The sequence below is a fragment of the Mus pahari genome, chromosome 2, assembly GCF_900095145.1.
Source record: "Mus pahari chromosome 2, PAHARI_EIJ_v1.1, whole genome shotgun sequence".
NCBI classification, from domain to species: Eukaryota; Metazoa; Chordata; class Mammalia; order Rodentia; family Muridae; genus Mus; species Mus pahari.
This window is the reverse complement of record NC_034591.1, coordinates 152,472,706-152,488,341: the sequence shown is the minus strand read 5'-3', so window position 1 is coordinate 152,488,341 and position 15,636 is coordinate 152,472,706. Positions and strand designations below refer to the sequence as shown.

Here is a 15,636-nt window from a genome sequence, read left to right as displayed (position 1 = left end):
TTTTCAAGTCTTCAAGCAGAAAAGAGCCTAGGAATGCATTGGATTCCCTTCTGAGTTCTATTAGCCCTTAGAAGGCTCCCCATGCTGTCCCCTAAGCAGAAGGAGAAAGAACACCATCAAACTCTTTTTATGTCGTCAGTATTATTCTGATAATAAAATTGGAGAAGGGCATAACAAAAGTGGAACTATAAATCAGTTTCCTTGATGAACATGGATCCAAAAATTCTCAATAAAATACTTGCAAATTAGAATTCAGCAACACAGTGAAAATATCATAGCCTATGGGCATGTTGGTTTCATTTCTGAAATATAAGGCTGTTTTCAGCGCATGTACACCAATAAACATAAAACAGCACATGCGTAAAATGGGGGAAATGCATAACTATCTCGATGGGTACAGATTACACCTTTATCAAAATCCACCAACATCATTCACAGTCAGGTAAGGCAAGATGAAAGAATGAAAGACATGCATGTAAGAAGAAGAAGGCAGGCCATCCCTTTGTGCTGAAAAGACCCTAATGCCTCTCACAGTAAACTCTTACAGCAGTAGAATGAAAAATCAGTTACTCTTCTATACATCAATACTGAATATGCTGGGAAATAAGTTGGGAAAATAATCCCACGCACAGTGTCCTCACAAATAAAAATAAATAGCCAAGATCACTGAATCAGGCAAGTGAAAGACTTCTACAGTGAAAACTTTAAAACACTGAAAAAAAAAATTGAAGAAGGCATTAGAAGACATGAAGACATTCCATGTTCATGGATTGGCAGAATTACTGTTGTGAACGTAGCCATGCTACCTAAAGCATCTTTGAATTCACTGCAATCCCCAACAAGACTCCAATGTCATTCTTCAAAGACATGGAAGAGATAATCCTAAGATGCATACAGAAGCACCAAAGGCACCAAGTAGACAAAGCAGTCCTGAGGAAAAAAAAAATCCAGCTAGAGATAATGGAATTCTTGAATTCAAATTATACTATAGAGCCATAGTAACGAACCCAGACATGTGACCCAATGGAGGAGAATAAAGGAACTGGAGGTAAATCCCACAGGGCTACAGTGATCTGAGTCTCAACAAAGATACCCAAAGTATACAATGTAGTTATGATAGCCTCTTATCAAATGTTGCTGAGAAAACTGTCTATCCATAGATAGAAGAAAAGTGTGGTAGTAAAGGCTAACAAAATATTAATTAAATTTACTATACTATAATATATACTTTATACATATTATATACTTTACCATAGATGCATTAATATATAAGGTAGTATAAATATAGTAATATAATGTTAATTCAAGTCAAATAAAATATTCATGGGAATGTTTTTCAAGTCTGCTTGGAGGCCAGAAAGTAGATAGCAGTTTTGCTTGATGGGGTGTGGCCAGCAGGGGTGTGGCTAGCAGGGGTTTCACGAGGACCCGAGCCTTGAACCATGCTCTGAAAAGTCCATTATAGTATTTTTCAGATATTATAGGCAAGAGTGTGTGGATATTATAAAAAAAAAAAAAAAAAGCAATGTGAATCTAATGTACACAATCAGCCCATGAAGGTGGCTTCTATTTGACTTGTTCACCACAGGCTTCCCTGTGCTTAGTGATTCGCATAGCTGCTCATATATAATCTCTGCTCAATAACTACTTATAAAATGGATATAAAGAATTAATAAACTCCTAGGAGCTTGGTGGTAACTGGAGAGTGCAAAGTAAAGCCTTCAGAAATAAGATGAAAAAAAGGAACACCCACCATGTCAAGAAGAAGATTACTAATTTGTGGGGCAGAGCCATGGCTTGGCAGGTACAAGCTCCCACTGTCACACCTGAGGATCTGAGTTTGATCCTGGGGATGCACGCAGTGACTGGAGGAAATGGCCTTCTCCAGCTGACCTCTGGCTGTTACCATTACTACCACTCCCCCTTTATGTGCAGAAGAACCTTTAAGGTTTAATAATGATGTGGGGCATTATTTTAAAATAGCATGTGACCTTCACTGTCTTTCATTCACTAAAGACAGGCATGTGACTGTGTTTTGGGTTAGACTGTGACAAAGCAAGTGAATCAGAAGTTTCAGTAATATGAACAAAGTAGACACCCTGGGACTGGAAAAGTGGCTCAGGGATCAAGAGCACTTACTGCTCTTTCAGAGGACCTAGCTTCAATTCCCAGGACCCATATAACTGACTCACAACCATTCTAGTACCAAGAGATCCTCCACTAGGCTCTGCAGACATGAGGTACGTATATGGTACTGTTGTGTGATGAAACTTTTCCTGGGGAGATGCAGCACACGTGTCTATGCACACCAGATAGGGAACCTATGCCAGACCAAAGTGCAGATACCTGGGAAGTCCAGCTTGGGGAACCATGAGTTTTACTGAGGTCACTTACAGGAATATGGGTGAGAGGGTCATTTACAGAAGCAGAAATAAAGAGCTATATCACCAAAGCCCACACCAGCATGCTTGACAGTTTACAAAGGTGGGAACCTGGAGCACACTGCACAACCTTCAAGTGACTCAAGTTGAAAATGTCCATTCCTCAGATGATCTAAACCTCTTCCGGGCGGTTTAACTAGTCTCTGCTTCTTCCAGTCAGCTGGTCTGGTCTCAGAGGCATCTTTGCAGCTCAGCTTTGCTCCCCTGAGAGTGACTCTGAGCCTTTATTGCTTACTTTAACAGGGAAGGGCCTAGCAAATCTGGTCAGTTTCAGGGACTTCCTGAATTTTTTAGAGTTGTTACTGATTGAATTTTGTTGCTGCTGCTAAGAATACAGCAATATGAACTGTAGCCTTTAGCTTTATTTAGATAAAGACATTCTCCACAGCTCCTCTTTGTTGTGTTTTCTGATTAGTTGTCTTACTTTTAGAGAATGAAAAATTGAAAGTTTTCAGTCTCAACTGCTGTGTCTGAATTTTAACCCTTTGAAATGTTGCCATCGAGAGCAAAATAGATAAAAGCAAGCATGAGGACCAATGCCAGTTTATCTGAGGAGGTGCAGTTATACAAACTAAACAGTTAAATGGAACTGTAGTTTCTGACCCCAAAGTTGGTTGGTAGTTTGTGTAAGAGCATATTAGCATACTGCTAAGATGACCTGCTAAGAACTTTTCTCATTGGTTATTGAATCTAATCTGTCAGAATATGTTTGTGTGTTTTGCTCCATGGGATTAAGCCTAATAGGAAAAAAAAAAAAAAAAAGAAACACAATCAGTGTTATCCAAAGAAATTAAAGTTGTTCCTAGGTATAATTTTATTTTGAAATAGAGAAAGTGGGGCATGGGGGAGGGGGAAGAAAGCAGAAAAGATGATGGAGAGATGCTGGGTTTTGTACAGGGAATTGAGAAATGCAAAACTCCACACCTAGGTTTATTTATGTGTTAGTTAATGTGACATTTGTCTGGTCCTTGCATCCTAGCATGAATGGCAGCGTTGACTCTCAGGGGCACACTGTAGATTACGTGATGTTTCATGCATTCTGGAGTAGAAGCTTATGTCCCAGGCTCCACATCCCAGAGTGTCCAGGAGCCTTATAAATCCCAGCGGCCTGATGAACCCTAGTCTAGTACAGGGGACTTTTTAGAGTGGGGCCCACAAATTGGCTTTAGCCCACAGTCATAGGCAGCCAAGGATCAGAACCAGTGTTAGAGAAAGTGCTGGTTTTCTGTGGCTTCTTCTTGATAGCTTCAGTGGAGGCCTCCATTCACGCTTCTCTTCTCAAGCTGTTGCATAGCTCTTTAAGGTCTCCAGCTTAGGAGCCAGAGTGCTCTTTACCACTGAACCCAGAAGTGCATAGGATTCTCTTCAGAAGAGACACTGTAATTGACTTTCAGGTGTGTCCTTTCAAAATTGCCTATTAAAATTTTAATAGTGAACTGTATTTCTTGACTTTATATCACCAGAATGGTATTCTTTCTAAACCATTTTTATGACATTAATATATTTTAGGGTCCTTTGAAGGTACTTTTCAGTGACATACATCTTATTCATTGTGAAGCATGGTAAAAAAAAAAATAGCAAGTTAGAAATATAAGGAACAATAGCTCACCATCTGGTGGTCAGAGGGATCAGTTGCCATCATGTTAATCATTTTCTGCTCCTGTAAATTATGTCTTCCTGGGGTTGAGATACTGTGCATTCTGACACCTGGGGGATGAACTTTCTCCTCTTCTTTGTAACACAAATGTCATACAGTATTTTGACCCTTCACCTGTGTTTGCCAATCATTTTTATCTGGAAGACCCAGTCAAGCATTCGAACATCCTGGAGCCACCATATCACCTAGTCATCGGGTACCATGGCAACCGAGGCCATTCCCTCTGCTATCCACAGGTCAAATCAGAGGACGATAACCACTCTCATGCTCTGGAGAGTTGAGTGAGAAGCTGATGAACCTGTGATTTTGAAGTAGTGTTCTTGCCAGATGTCTTCATAAGTCATTCATTGTGTCCCATGTGTAGTAGAGGGTTTTCCCCAAAACTGATATCCACATATTAGTAGCTCACATTGATCCTCAGCTAAGAGGAAAGCTGTTTGCTTTACATGTGAGATATAATTACAAGCGAAGGTGTGGCCTTCGAATGCTGGGGGAAACTGTAGGCATAGGCAGCTCTTTCTTTTGACCACATTATTTTGGTAGGAACAGATGGAGCGTACTTCTTCAGATCGTCATCCAAACAGAAAAAGAGAGGTAGCCACTGTGTGTGGTGGTGTGCTACTGTGTGTGGTGGTGTGCTACTGTGTGTGGTGGTGTGCTTTCATTGAATCATTTTAGTGCTGCAAAAGCAAAACCAGCATAGACTGCATTGATTCGGGCTCAATGCAAGTGGTGTCAAAAGGAGCACAGAGTCTCCTGGATAAATATAAGCAAGAAGATCATTGCTTCCATACAGTTGTAAATCAGTCATTCATTATGGTTTTAAAAACATTTGATTCTACTGTTTAGGGTCTGAATATCTAATTTATACTTTTCTGCTTGGTCTTCATTTAAGTTTTACAGACCCTTTCAGTGTAGGGGCTCCTGAGAGTAGAAAGAAACATGTTTATATATATGGATATATACATGTACATATATACATGTGTGTGTATATATACATTTATATATATGTATATATATGTGGATGGATAAATACATATGACATATTTTTTACATACACACTCCTATGTACACCTAAGACAAACATTTAAGTTTGCCAAAGGTTTAAGGCTTTAGGGTACTTTACATTTAACTTGTTTAATCTAGTATTTTACAGTAAATTCTCCAAGACCCAGACCATTAATAATCTTACCTAAACCTAGTTTCTTACTTAGGGATAAACTCAAAACTAGATTTAGAAGCACAGAGTCCCCTGATCACACAAGGTTCTTTCCATCCAAGAATTCTGCCCGAGAAGAAATAAAGCAATCCTGAATTTCCAAATCAGTTCCTTGCTTGGAAATTAACAAATATCAAATATTGATAATTTTTGAAAAAAATTTTTTTTTGCTTTTGCAGTACCTTAAAAAGAAAGGCCCTTCTGCCTTTTGAGTGGTTGGATGCAACTGCTGCCTCCTTAGCTGCCTCGTTTTCCCTTCTAGTTTGTGTCTGTAATTCTGAGTCTCTCGTTTCTGTGTTCTCTTGATGTGTGACAGCGGTTAAGATTTGTGGCAATCCTCGTCTTTGAATCAGTGTGGAATCCCCTCTCACATTGTCCCCCATTTGGATGCTGTGAAAGGAGAAGGTCCTCCTGGTGTCCGTGCTAGCAGGGCCGTCCCCTTTATGCAGTACGGTACCTAGGGCAGAATCTGCGCTTCTGTTTTGACCTAAGTGCAGCAACAGATGAAATTTGGAAACTTTTTTTTTTTTAAATTTATGAACAGTAGGTTCCTGATTGATAAAACTCTATACATTAGATGACTTTTTTCTCCTAGACCACTTACAATGTGGGAGCTGGAGGGTTGGCTTTGTGGTTAAGTGTGTGTATTGTTCTTGTGGACACTCAGAGTTCAGTTCCCAGCACCTACATTGGCCAGGTCCCAACTGCCTGTACCCAGGATGCTGCCGAGGATCCAGCTCCTCCTCAGGATCTGGCACTTAATGTGCATGGATTCTCTCTCTCTCTCTCTCTCTCTCTCTCTCTCTCTCTCTCTCTCTCTCTCACACACACACACACACACACACACACACACACCTGCATTCATACAATTTTTAAAAATCTTTAAAACCTAGGAAATTTATAATCTTGACCTTTGGAAGCCGAGGATTTAAGTTGGGCCCAAAGGTTCCTGCACACTGTTAGTTTTTCTCATGACCTTGGGCTCGCCTGTGAGTAATGAGTGCTTTCAGACAGAATTCACAGTGGGGACTCGACAGCTACCGCATTCATATGTGAGATAGACTTGCTTCAGAGGTGCCATGTGACTCCAACCTAGGAACTCAAGCCTATGAGTAGATAAATAATGGCTTCTCAAAACTTACCTTTCAGAACAAAGGAAGAACTATGCCCGAGACAGTGTCAGCAGTGTGTCGGACGTGTCCCAGTACCGAGTGGAAGTAAGAAGCTTTGCTCTTGCCAATACTAATTGTGACTCTTAAGGGACATACAAATCAGGAGCAAAATCAGAGCTGTGTTTCTTTTCATTTAAATAGGATGTGTTTTAAGTTGTATGGGTCTTCCTTTAAGATGTTTCCCTTCTTTTGTGAAACTGAGATGTTACAGGTGAGAATTTGTGTTTCAAAATAGATTGAAATAATAACATATTCACTGGCCATTGTGAGCCCAATTAATACAGGAGGAAGGCTTCCATTTCACACTGACATGAAGCTGTGATGCACCAAGTGGTTCTGTTTTATATTTAGTTTTATCTGGTGTCATCACTACCTTTCATTAAACCCTAGTTTCTATTTTACTTTGTAAGATATTTGCTCTTAATTGGAATCACAATGACCCCTGTTTATAGTGGAAAACATGGAAGCAGGGACGTCATCTTCAAGTTGCTGTTTTCAGTTTGCTGCTCATCTCAAACATACTTAATTAAAACTGAACCACTGATTGTCAGTGAAGTGGTTTCAGGAGAGGGCAGACGGGGCGGTTGATAGAGACCAGAATCCTAGCTGAGGCACCGGGTGGCTCTGTCCCTGTTGTAGCTGCTGCCGCTGGAAATGCTGCTCTCTCGTGCAGCCTTGAAGTAGCTCTCTGAGTAACAGGGGTGGGGTCATTAATGTAAGGAGATGCTATTTATGTTTATGTTTCATTGCTCAGAACTCCTCTTAATACCATGTGGTTGCAGCCCCATGTGACTCAGCATGACACAGGTTCAGGGATCATACAAATCAAGGCATTGTTTTCTGTGTTCAACAGAAAAAGGCCACTCAACTCCACCCTGTCAGCAGAGTCACTGAGGTTGTTGTAGTGTGTTAAGTCAAGCCTTTGGTTCTCCTCACTGACTTCTGTTATGCAAATTCTTCCTCCTTTTGGAAAATACCTATGGAGAGGGTTTTATTTGTGTGTTCAAAGTTTTTCTTTTCTGTCCTTTTTTTATTGAACATAAGCACCTGACCACCTTTGTGCTGGACCGGAAAGATGCTATGATCACTGTCGAGGATGGAATAAGAAAGCTGAAGTTGCTGGATGCCAAGGGCAAAGTGTGGACTCAAGACATGATTCTCCAAGTGGATGACCGGGCTGTGAGCCTGATTGACTTAGAGTCAAAGGCAAGTCGGGGAAGCTTATGCCACGTTAGTCTTCAAGAGTGCACCGCCGATACCAACGTGTGCGGTCAGAATAGATTCTTGGAACACAAGTGATGGTTTGACACTGTCAAATATTTACTCCTTTTATACAGAACGAATTGGAGAATTTTCCTCTAAACACAATCTCGCATTGTCAAGCAGTGGTCCATGCATGCAGCTATGACTCCATTCTCGCCTTGGTGTGCAAAGAGCCAACGCAGAACAAGCCGGACCTTCACCTTTTCCAGTGTGATGAGGTCAAGGTAAGAGTGCCTCAGCTTCCCATTGATTTTAGTGTTGTGTGTGTGTGTGTGTGTGTGTGTGTGTGTGTGTATGAATGCCCAGTGAGGGCAGAAGAAGGTGTCCAATCACCAGGAGCTGGGATTATAAATGCGAGCAGCCTGATGTGGGTGCTTGGTGCCAAATTCCCACCCTTTGCAAGAACAGCAAGTGTTCCCAACTGCTGAGGCAAATCTCAGGTCCCTGTCCCTCGCTCAACCCTCTAGAGCAATATTCTGCAACTTTCAATCTTGATTATACAGCTATCAGTTGCTAGAGTTTAACATTTTGAGAATGTGATGAAGAAAATCAGTATCTAAGTGTCTCCTATAGATTTCCAGTCAGGTAAACAAAAGAGGAAATTTTCTTCATTTTTTTTCAACCTAAGGTGTAGTAAGATGTCCCCTACTTGTACCACTCAGGAGGGTGAGGCAGGAGGATTGCTGCCAGTCAGAAACCTGTTCAAAAGTATCAAACAAACATAGATACGTGTTGTTTATCTTGTTTACAAAGTGTACCGGTGTATGAAATTCTCATCAGGGGCTCTGTGTACATAATTAAAAAATAGATCATTAAAAAATTATGCATTATGCTTGCTTCTGCGGCACATATACTAAATAGATAGGCAATAAGTATGCTACAACTCTGTTTTCTTCCTTGTTAACCTCGGAGCTTGTATTGTTTCGATTGTTTCAGTGAGATCCTTACAATGCCCTGTGGTATTGATAGGAAGCTTGCCATTTAATTATGTGACTTGGAAAGTTACTCAGCATTTGGGATTCCCTAAGCGCCATGAGAAATAGCTGGGCAGAGTTAGCAAGAATAATATACTTGAGACCCCAAATCTATGTTTCACAGTCCACGTAATTTGTCAGGGATTATAATTTATTGAACCTTAAGATAAAGAATTTATCTTCAACATTAGATACCTGTACTTTCTGAGCTGGTTTCTCTAAAAGAGAACTTTTCTGCGGTTGATTAGTTTCTTTCCTGTGGCTGACCAAACTGACCAAAATCAGTTTAGGAGAGGAAAGGGTTTATTTGAATTGATAGATCCAGAGGGATAGGAGTCTGTCCTGCTGGGTAGTCATGGCAACACACAGCAGGTGTGGTAGCAGGAGCTAGGAGCAGAGAGAGCCAACTGAAAGTGGCCATAGACTTTTAATCTCAAAGCTCTTCCCCAGTGAGCACCCTATGGGGACCCAGTGAAACACAGGGAATGGAGGGACAGTTCTCACTCTGGCCACCTCTGTCTCCTCCTAGAGCACTGCTTTACTTGTGACTTTGATCTTGTAAAGAAATTTTAGACCAGCACAAGAAAACCCTTTGATCTCACCAGCGTTCCTTTGACATTAAACCATGGTAGATGCAGATTATCTTTAGCAATATATTTTGTAATTTTTCCTAATTTTAATGTATTCCACAGATGATTATAATACAAGTTTTACTTGAAAGAACTGTACTATTTAAGTAACTTATAGTTTGAAATTCATCAGCTTTTTACAGACTGTAATTTTTTTGAATTCATTAATTATTTTAATGGTTTTTGAGGATTTAGATATGTTAAAGCAAACAACGTTGAAGTGGATATTTTGCTCTGAAAAAAAAGTAAAATTTTATTAATGGATTTTGCTTCTTTAATTTTTGTATTTATTGAGGAGGGTTATCACATACGGAGGTCGGAAGACAACTTGTAGGAATTGGTTATCACCTTTTACCATGGGAATTCCAGGGATCAAACTCAGGTCCTGAGGCTTGGCAGCAAGAATACTCAAACACTGAGCCATCTTGTTGGCCCAGTTCAGAGACTTGCAAACCAATGAAAAATACTGACTCAAAAGACGTTTAAAGTTTGTGTTTGTGTCCCTGCTTCTAAGTCTGACTTAAGTGTGAGTTACTGTCCTGAGTAAAGGTCCCAGACTTCAGCCTCTGGGATATGGAATGAAAGGGCTTCCTTCCCTAGGGGACTGTGACAGCCATGGCTCCAAGTAAATTTCCTGGACAATGCTCTGTACACACCATAGCTCAGACCACTAAAAATGAGGAAACCCACTCACCCTTTGTGCCACATTTCTTTTCATGAGGCATGCATTCCTCACTAATTTAAAAATGCATGAGCCTTGATACTGTGATGTGTAACTAGTCTGTGTGCAGAACATCTTGCGATAACAGTTTTTGAGTGTAACTTTTTATTATTGAATGCTATGTGGTACACTTGCCTCCTTTAACGATGGCAACATTTTTCATAGTTCAAGGTTCTAGACAACTCCAGTTTAATCCTCCATATAATAGAGGGCTTTGGCCTTAGTTGACAGTATGGAATGTGTTGGGCTAGAATGTTCTAAGGAAAAGACAATGTACTGGGGTCCATTGCAGCATTACCTCACCATGAACATGATGCAGGCCAGGCTACTTCTCCTAGTTTCCCTCAGAGAATTAACTAGAAAGGAGACAAAACAAGGGCTGGGGAGACTCTTCATGGATGAAAGACTAAGAACTGAAGTTGAAATCCCCAGAACCTGCATCAAGCCAGCTGCAGTGGTTTGTATCTGTAATCCTCACACACCTGCAGGGAGATGGGATGCAGAGACAGGAGAATTTCTCTAAGCTCCAGACCAGCTGGACCGGCTTATGTAGGGGTAATCAGCAAGGGACTCGCCTCTGGCAAGGTCAAAGGTGAACGTTATCACCTGAGGTTGTCCTCTGACTTCCTTTATGTAATCACTGTGCATATGTGGGTGGTCACGTGTATACCTCTGTGTGTGTGTGTGTGTGTGTGTGTGTGTGTGTGTGTGTGTGTGTACACTTTCTCTCAAACTACATGATCTTGAGGTCTCCCATCAGTTCTAATTTTTTATGCTCACCAGTGCTGACTGTTACAGAATACGTGACTCATATATCTGAGAAAAATGTACATAATTACACAGAGCACACAAGCCCCAAAATAGGAGATAAATACATGAGCAACATCCTCATATACAGTGATAATTACAGGCTACAGATAAATTTCATAACAAAGAAAAATTAACACCTTATCTACAAAACTCACTTGAATTCCCAAGAAAATCTAATCGTTGGTCTTGTTGGGAACATGTTGGGAAAGTTTGTGGTGGCAGATAGTTAACTTTTACCTGAAATGGAATAATAAAGTGGCTATCAAAACGGATACAATATAGAATTGAGACTTAGCCTGTGAATGTAGAGCTGAATGAGTTTTCCATCCTGGTGGCAAATCATGGAGCTGAGCAACTTGCAAAGAGAGAAGGTCTGTTTTCCTAATGGCTTCGGAGGAGGCTTCAGATCCACGGTTACTTGGGGCATTGCCTTTGGGCCTGCGGTGGGAAAGGCCATGGTAGTAAGGAAGGGTGTGGTAGAATTGCTGTTCACGTCACGGGAGGGAAGCAGGAAGTGATGAGAGAGAGACAGGAAGTACCTGGCAATCCCAGTGTCCTGTAAGAGCACAGCCTGATGTCCTCCTTCCACCATGCTGTTTGAAGGCTGGAACCCAGCCTTCACCAGGCATCCATCCAGGGACACTGCAGACACTGACCCAGAGGTTTGCCTTAAGCTCTGGTGGCTCTGTAGGGCCCGGTGACTGTCAGTAAGTTAAGAGGTTCCCCCTGTGGAAGGGGAAAAGGGGAAGGATCCACCAGCCCTGCACATCCTCCCTGACATTCCTTCCTCCCTGAGAAGCAGAGACACTCACCCGTGTCCTTTCCGCAGTTGCCTTTCTCCACTGGGCTCTCGGGGAGGAATGTTTAAGTAGAATCTGGACATAGATTAACCTTAAAATTCAGAATTTGTACCAGGCAGTGGTGGCGCACGACATTAATCCCAGCAGTTGGGAGGCAGAGGCAGGCGGATTTCTGAGTTTGAGGCCAACCTGGTCTACAGAGTGAGTTACAGGACAGTCAAGGCTACACAGAGAAACACTGTTGAGAGAGAGAGAGAGAGAGAGAGAGAGAGAGAGAGAGAGAGAGAAACAGAAACAGAAACAGAAACAGAAACAAAAATCAGCATTTGAGTTCCGTCATTATAAAATACACCATTGAAAACCAGAGTCATATTTTTATGGTAGATATTAAAAAGTCTTTCTATTTGTGTTACACCAAGATATTTACTGATGCAAACAATGAATACAATTTATATTTTTTCTCTGTCTTAATCTTTATATCAAAGCTCAGACAAGTGTATGACCTTCTGGATAACTCATCTCTCCTTTCAGGCAAACCTAATTAGTGAAGATATTGAAAGCGCCATCAGTGACAGTAAAGGCGGGAAGCAGAAGAGGCGGCCAGAGGCCCTGAGGTAAGAGCATCAAATGGCGCGAGCGGATGGATTGAATAGTATGCCTCCTTTGTTTTTTATTTTTCTCCTGGAAGTGTAGGGAAGTTATTTCCAATGGAGGTGAATTATTCCATTTTCTAAATTGCAACCTTTAACCTCAACTTAGGCTCCTGCTGCCTTGCCAGTCCATGTCTGCCCCTTCTTGTTTCTCCATGTGTCAACTCTGTCTCCCACATAGCTTCTCCGACATCTGTAGATGTCCAAGAGAGTCATAAAAAAAGAAAATGTGTGGTGTTTTAAGAGATGACCCAAGGTCTCCCATATGCCCATAGGCTTTTCAAATATCATGTGACCTAGAGAAAAAAAAAAATCAGCGTCACTTCCCAGGGATTTTAAATTTTCTGTGTCTCAGGAATTTACCAGCAGACACAGCACAGCAGAGCTGGCCAGGAATTCTGATTTCCCCAGCAGTTACTTCTGAGGTTGAAGGGAAAATGGAACCAGTGGGGAGAACCATTGTTAACAGATATGGAGATGGTAACAGCCCAGTTGGATAATTTGTTTTTCATTTTCAGGATGATTGCCAAAGCAGATCCTGGCATCCCCCCTCCTCCCAGGGCTCCTGCCCCTGTGCCACCAGGGACGGTCACGCAGGTGGACGTTAGGAGTCGAGTAGCAGCCTGGTCTGCCTGGGCAGCCGACCAGGGTGACGGTAAGTGTCCGCACCCACCCCTTCCAAGGGGCCACTTCGGGCTATGGTGCCGTTCCCCCCTTCAAGTCCTCATGCTGGTTCATAGGCTACACTTCACTTTGAAGATCTAGATCTTAGATGTTATGAAGGTAAGTCTTGGCTGCTGTTCAGGTTATTATCCACGAGAATTCAGGCCAGCCATTTAATAGTTACTCTATGAGGACTGTAGTCATTTCTGCCTGGTTACTCATGTAATGTCTATGTGACTATTGCACCAGATGTCACATTGGTCACTGTAACTCATAGAGTCACTGCTGGCAAGACTGTTTTCAACATTTTCTCCCCCAGCAGCCTGAATGACACCTTCTAAAACTATATATTCTGCAGGTAGGGACGAAGCTTCCAGCTGGATTTCTCTATGATGCCTTAGGCTGAAGTGTGCAGTGGCTTTAATGATAGGGACTTTTAATCCTGTGAGCTAAAAATTGAGACCTGAAATAAGACCTGGTTCTGTCTGTCCATATGACCATGGAGGTCATCTCTTCGTGCTTTAGTCTCAACTGTAAAGTACACATAATGACCCACAGGTTTCTGTGAATGCTAAAGCCAGTGATGTTGTCACTGTCACAGTCAGCATAGGAATTGTCAGTATCTCTGTCAAAGAACGCTAATGACGTTTGCTTTAGGAATCACATGCATTTCCATCAATTTTCTTTGCAAATCCAAAGATTAAATAACATGATTTTTGAAAGACTACAATTTATCTATGCTTATTGTGAACCCAAGGCGAGTTTTGGTGGAGGGGGTCTGGATAGTTGTTATTGTTATTTTGTGTGTGTGTTAGGTGTCAAAACTGACTTGACGTAAAGAGAAGACGTATTAAGTTAGAGATATCCTGAATAGAGTTGTAGGAACATATGTGAAATCTAATATCATTTTACAATAAAAGAATACACTCAGGTATTTCTGAGCTCTTACTAGGTTTTGTGTAAAATATTCCTGTCTGTAACAATTACAAGGAGATAGACTTCTAGCTCACTAATTGTTCAAACTGAACTCAAGACATGGTGTACAAAGTTCTGTGTGAGTGCCAGAGAATCTTAGTTGGGAATGTCCTAAAGGAGGCTCCTTCTCCTCCCTCTGAGGGTTTCATCAGCTCTGACCACAGCCCCTTAGAACCCTGTCTTCCAAAAGTGAGTTTAGAAAAATGGTGGCAGTCGTAGCCAGGATCCCAAAATATTTTGGAAATAGTATCTTCTGCTGAGTACGCCTCAGAAGATGTTGTAGAGTCTCTCGGAGACACCTATTCCTCCTGTGAGACATCGTCTTCCGTGTAGCCCTGGATGTTGTGGGGGTTCACTATGTAGCCCAGGCTAGTCTGGTCACATCTGCCTCAGCTTCCAGAGTGTGGTGACTGTAGGCAAGAGGCCCTACACTCGACCCCCTTTGGAGTTCCTAATGGCGGGTTCTAGTTTTATTTCCTGCCTTCCATGGTCCACCGTACCAAGCAAGCAGCAGCCACGTGTAAAATAGCAGCCAACTGCCAAGCCTGGCTCCATGCAGACTAGTGAGCTTGAATAGTTATAGCTAAAACTGGAGTTTCAAGTGCTCGGCGATTCCTTTTTCTTTTCGCCCCTGCTCCACGTCTGGGCAATGTTGGCATAAAGGAGAAATTGGGATTCCGAGTTTGCAGTGTGTTTTGTCAGTTCTCTGCCCTAAACCTCGTGAGTCATGATGATGTATCATGAGTTCTCCCTCTACTCCTTGTGATCTATTGCTCCTGCCCCAGCCATATGCCTTTGCATTTAATGTACTCTGAAATACATCGCACCAGCTGTCCACGTTACCATAGTGCTGACTGACTCACCTCAGGAAGGAATCTGCGATGGAGGTCTCATGATTAACATTCACAATCAAGCTTTCTTGACATTTTGAATGCTTCTGAGACGTGTATTCAGTATTTATCGCAAGGCATATGATTTAAGATCAGTGAGCCAAAGGCTGTGGGTTTTATGCTGACTTACAACGACCATTGAGAAATCACTGTCCTCTCAGGACTGCAAAGCTTTTATTGTGGTCACAGGGTTGGAATGTGGGGGTGGGGGTGACTAGCAGCCCAGGCTGTGGAGACAGTTCAGTTAGTATATTGCTTGCTACACCAGCATGAGGAACTGAATCGCATTCCCAGTGCCCAGGTAAAACAGCCAGGAATAATGAATAGTCAGTGTCTGTAATCCCAGCTCAGGGAAGGAGAAGACAAGAGATTCTGAAAGCTTGCTGGACAGCCAGAGGCATAACCTGGCAGGCCAGTCCACCAGCTGTGCCCAGTGCTCCTGGTAACTGTTGCAAGATGTACCTTGGGGGCCATCAGCATCGTTTTGACTTGTTTATTTCAGAGAGCTCCCTGCTCAGCAACTGGAATTCTTTCTCATTGTCTTCTCATTTTCATTCCTGTATTGATATTGTCTTAACAAACATAGAAAATCTGACCATTCTCCTTTCTTTTCAGTTGAGAAGCCCCGGCAGTACCACGAGCAAGAAGAGACGCCAGAGATGATGGCAGCCCGGATCGACAGGGATGTGGTGAGTACCGCCTGAATCAGGTTTAGCTCATTGGCCCTTCTGCTTTGGGGGGAGGAGGAGGAGGAGGAGGAGGAGGAGGAGGA

At 42.1% G+C, this 15,636-nt stretch overlaps 1 protein-coding gene across 5 annotated transcripts in view; it reads left to right on the top strand.

Moving 5' to 3' along the window:
• Eps8 (epidermal growth factor receptor pathway substrate 8) overlaps positions 1-15,636 on the top strand; it is a 165,881-nt gene that overhangs the window by 107,972 nt on the left and 42,273 nt on the right. For all 5 annotated transcript variants that reach the window (XM_021189969.1, XM_021189967.2, XM_029534910.1 and 2 more), the window contains 6 exons: positions 6,467-6,534; positions 7,534-7,695; positions 7,827-7,976; positions 12,218-12,300; positions 12,855-12,991; positions 15,480-15,553. In XM_021189969.1, the coding sequence (XP_021045628.1) occupies positions 6,467-6,534; positions 7,534-7,695; positions 7,827-7,976; positions 12,218-12,300; positions 12,855-12,991; positions 15,480-15,553 (674 nt within the window). The remainder of the gene's footprint in view (positions 1-6,466; positions 6,535-7,533; positions 7,696-7,826; positions 7,977-12,217; positions 12,301-12,854; positions 12,992-15,479; positions 15,554-15,636) is intronic.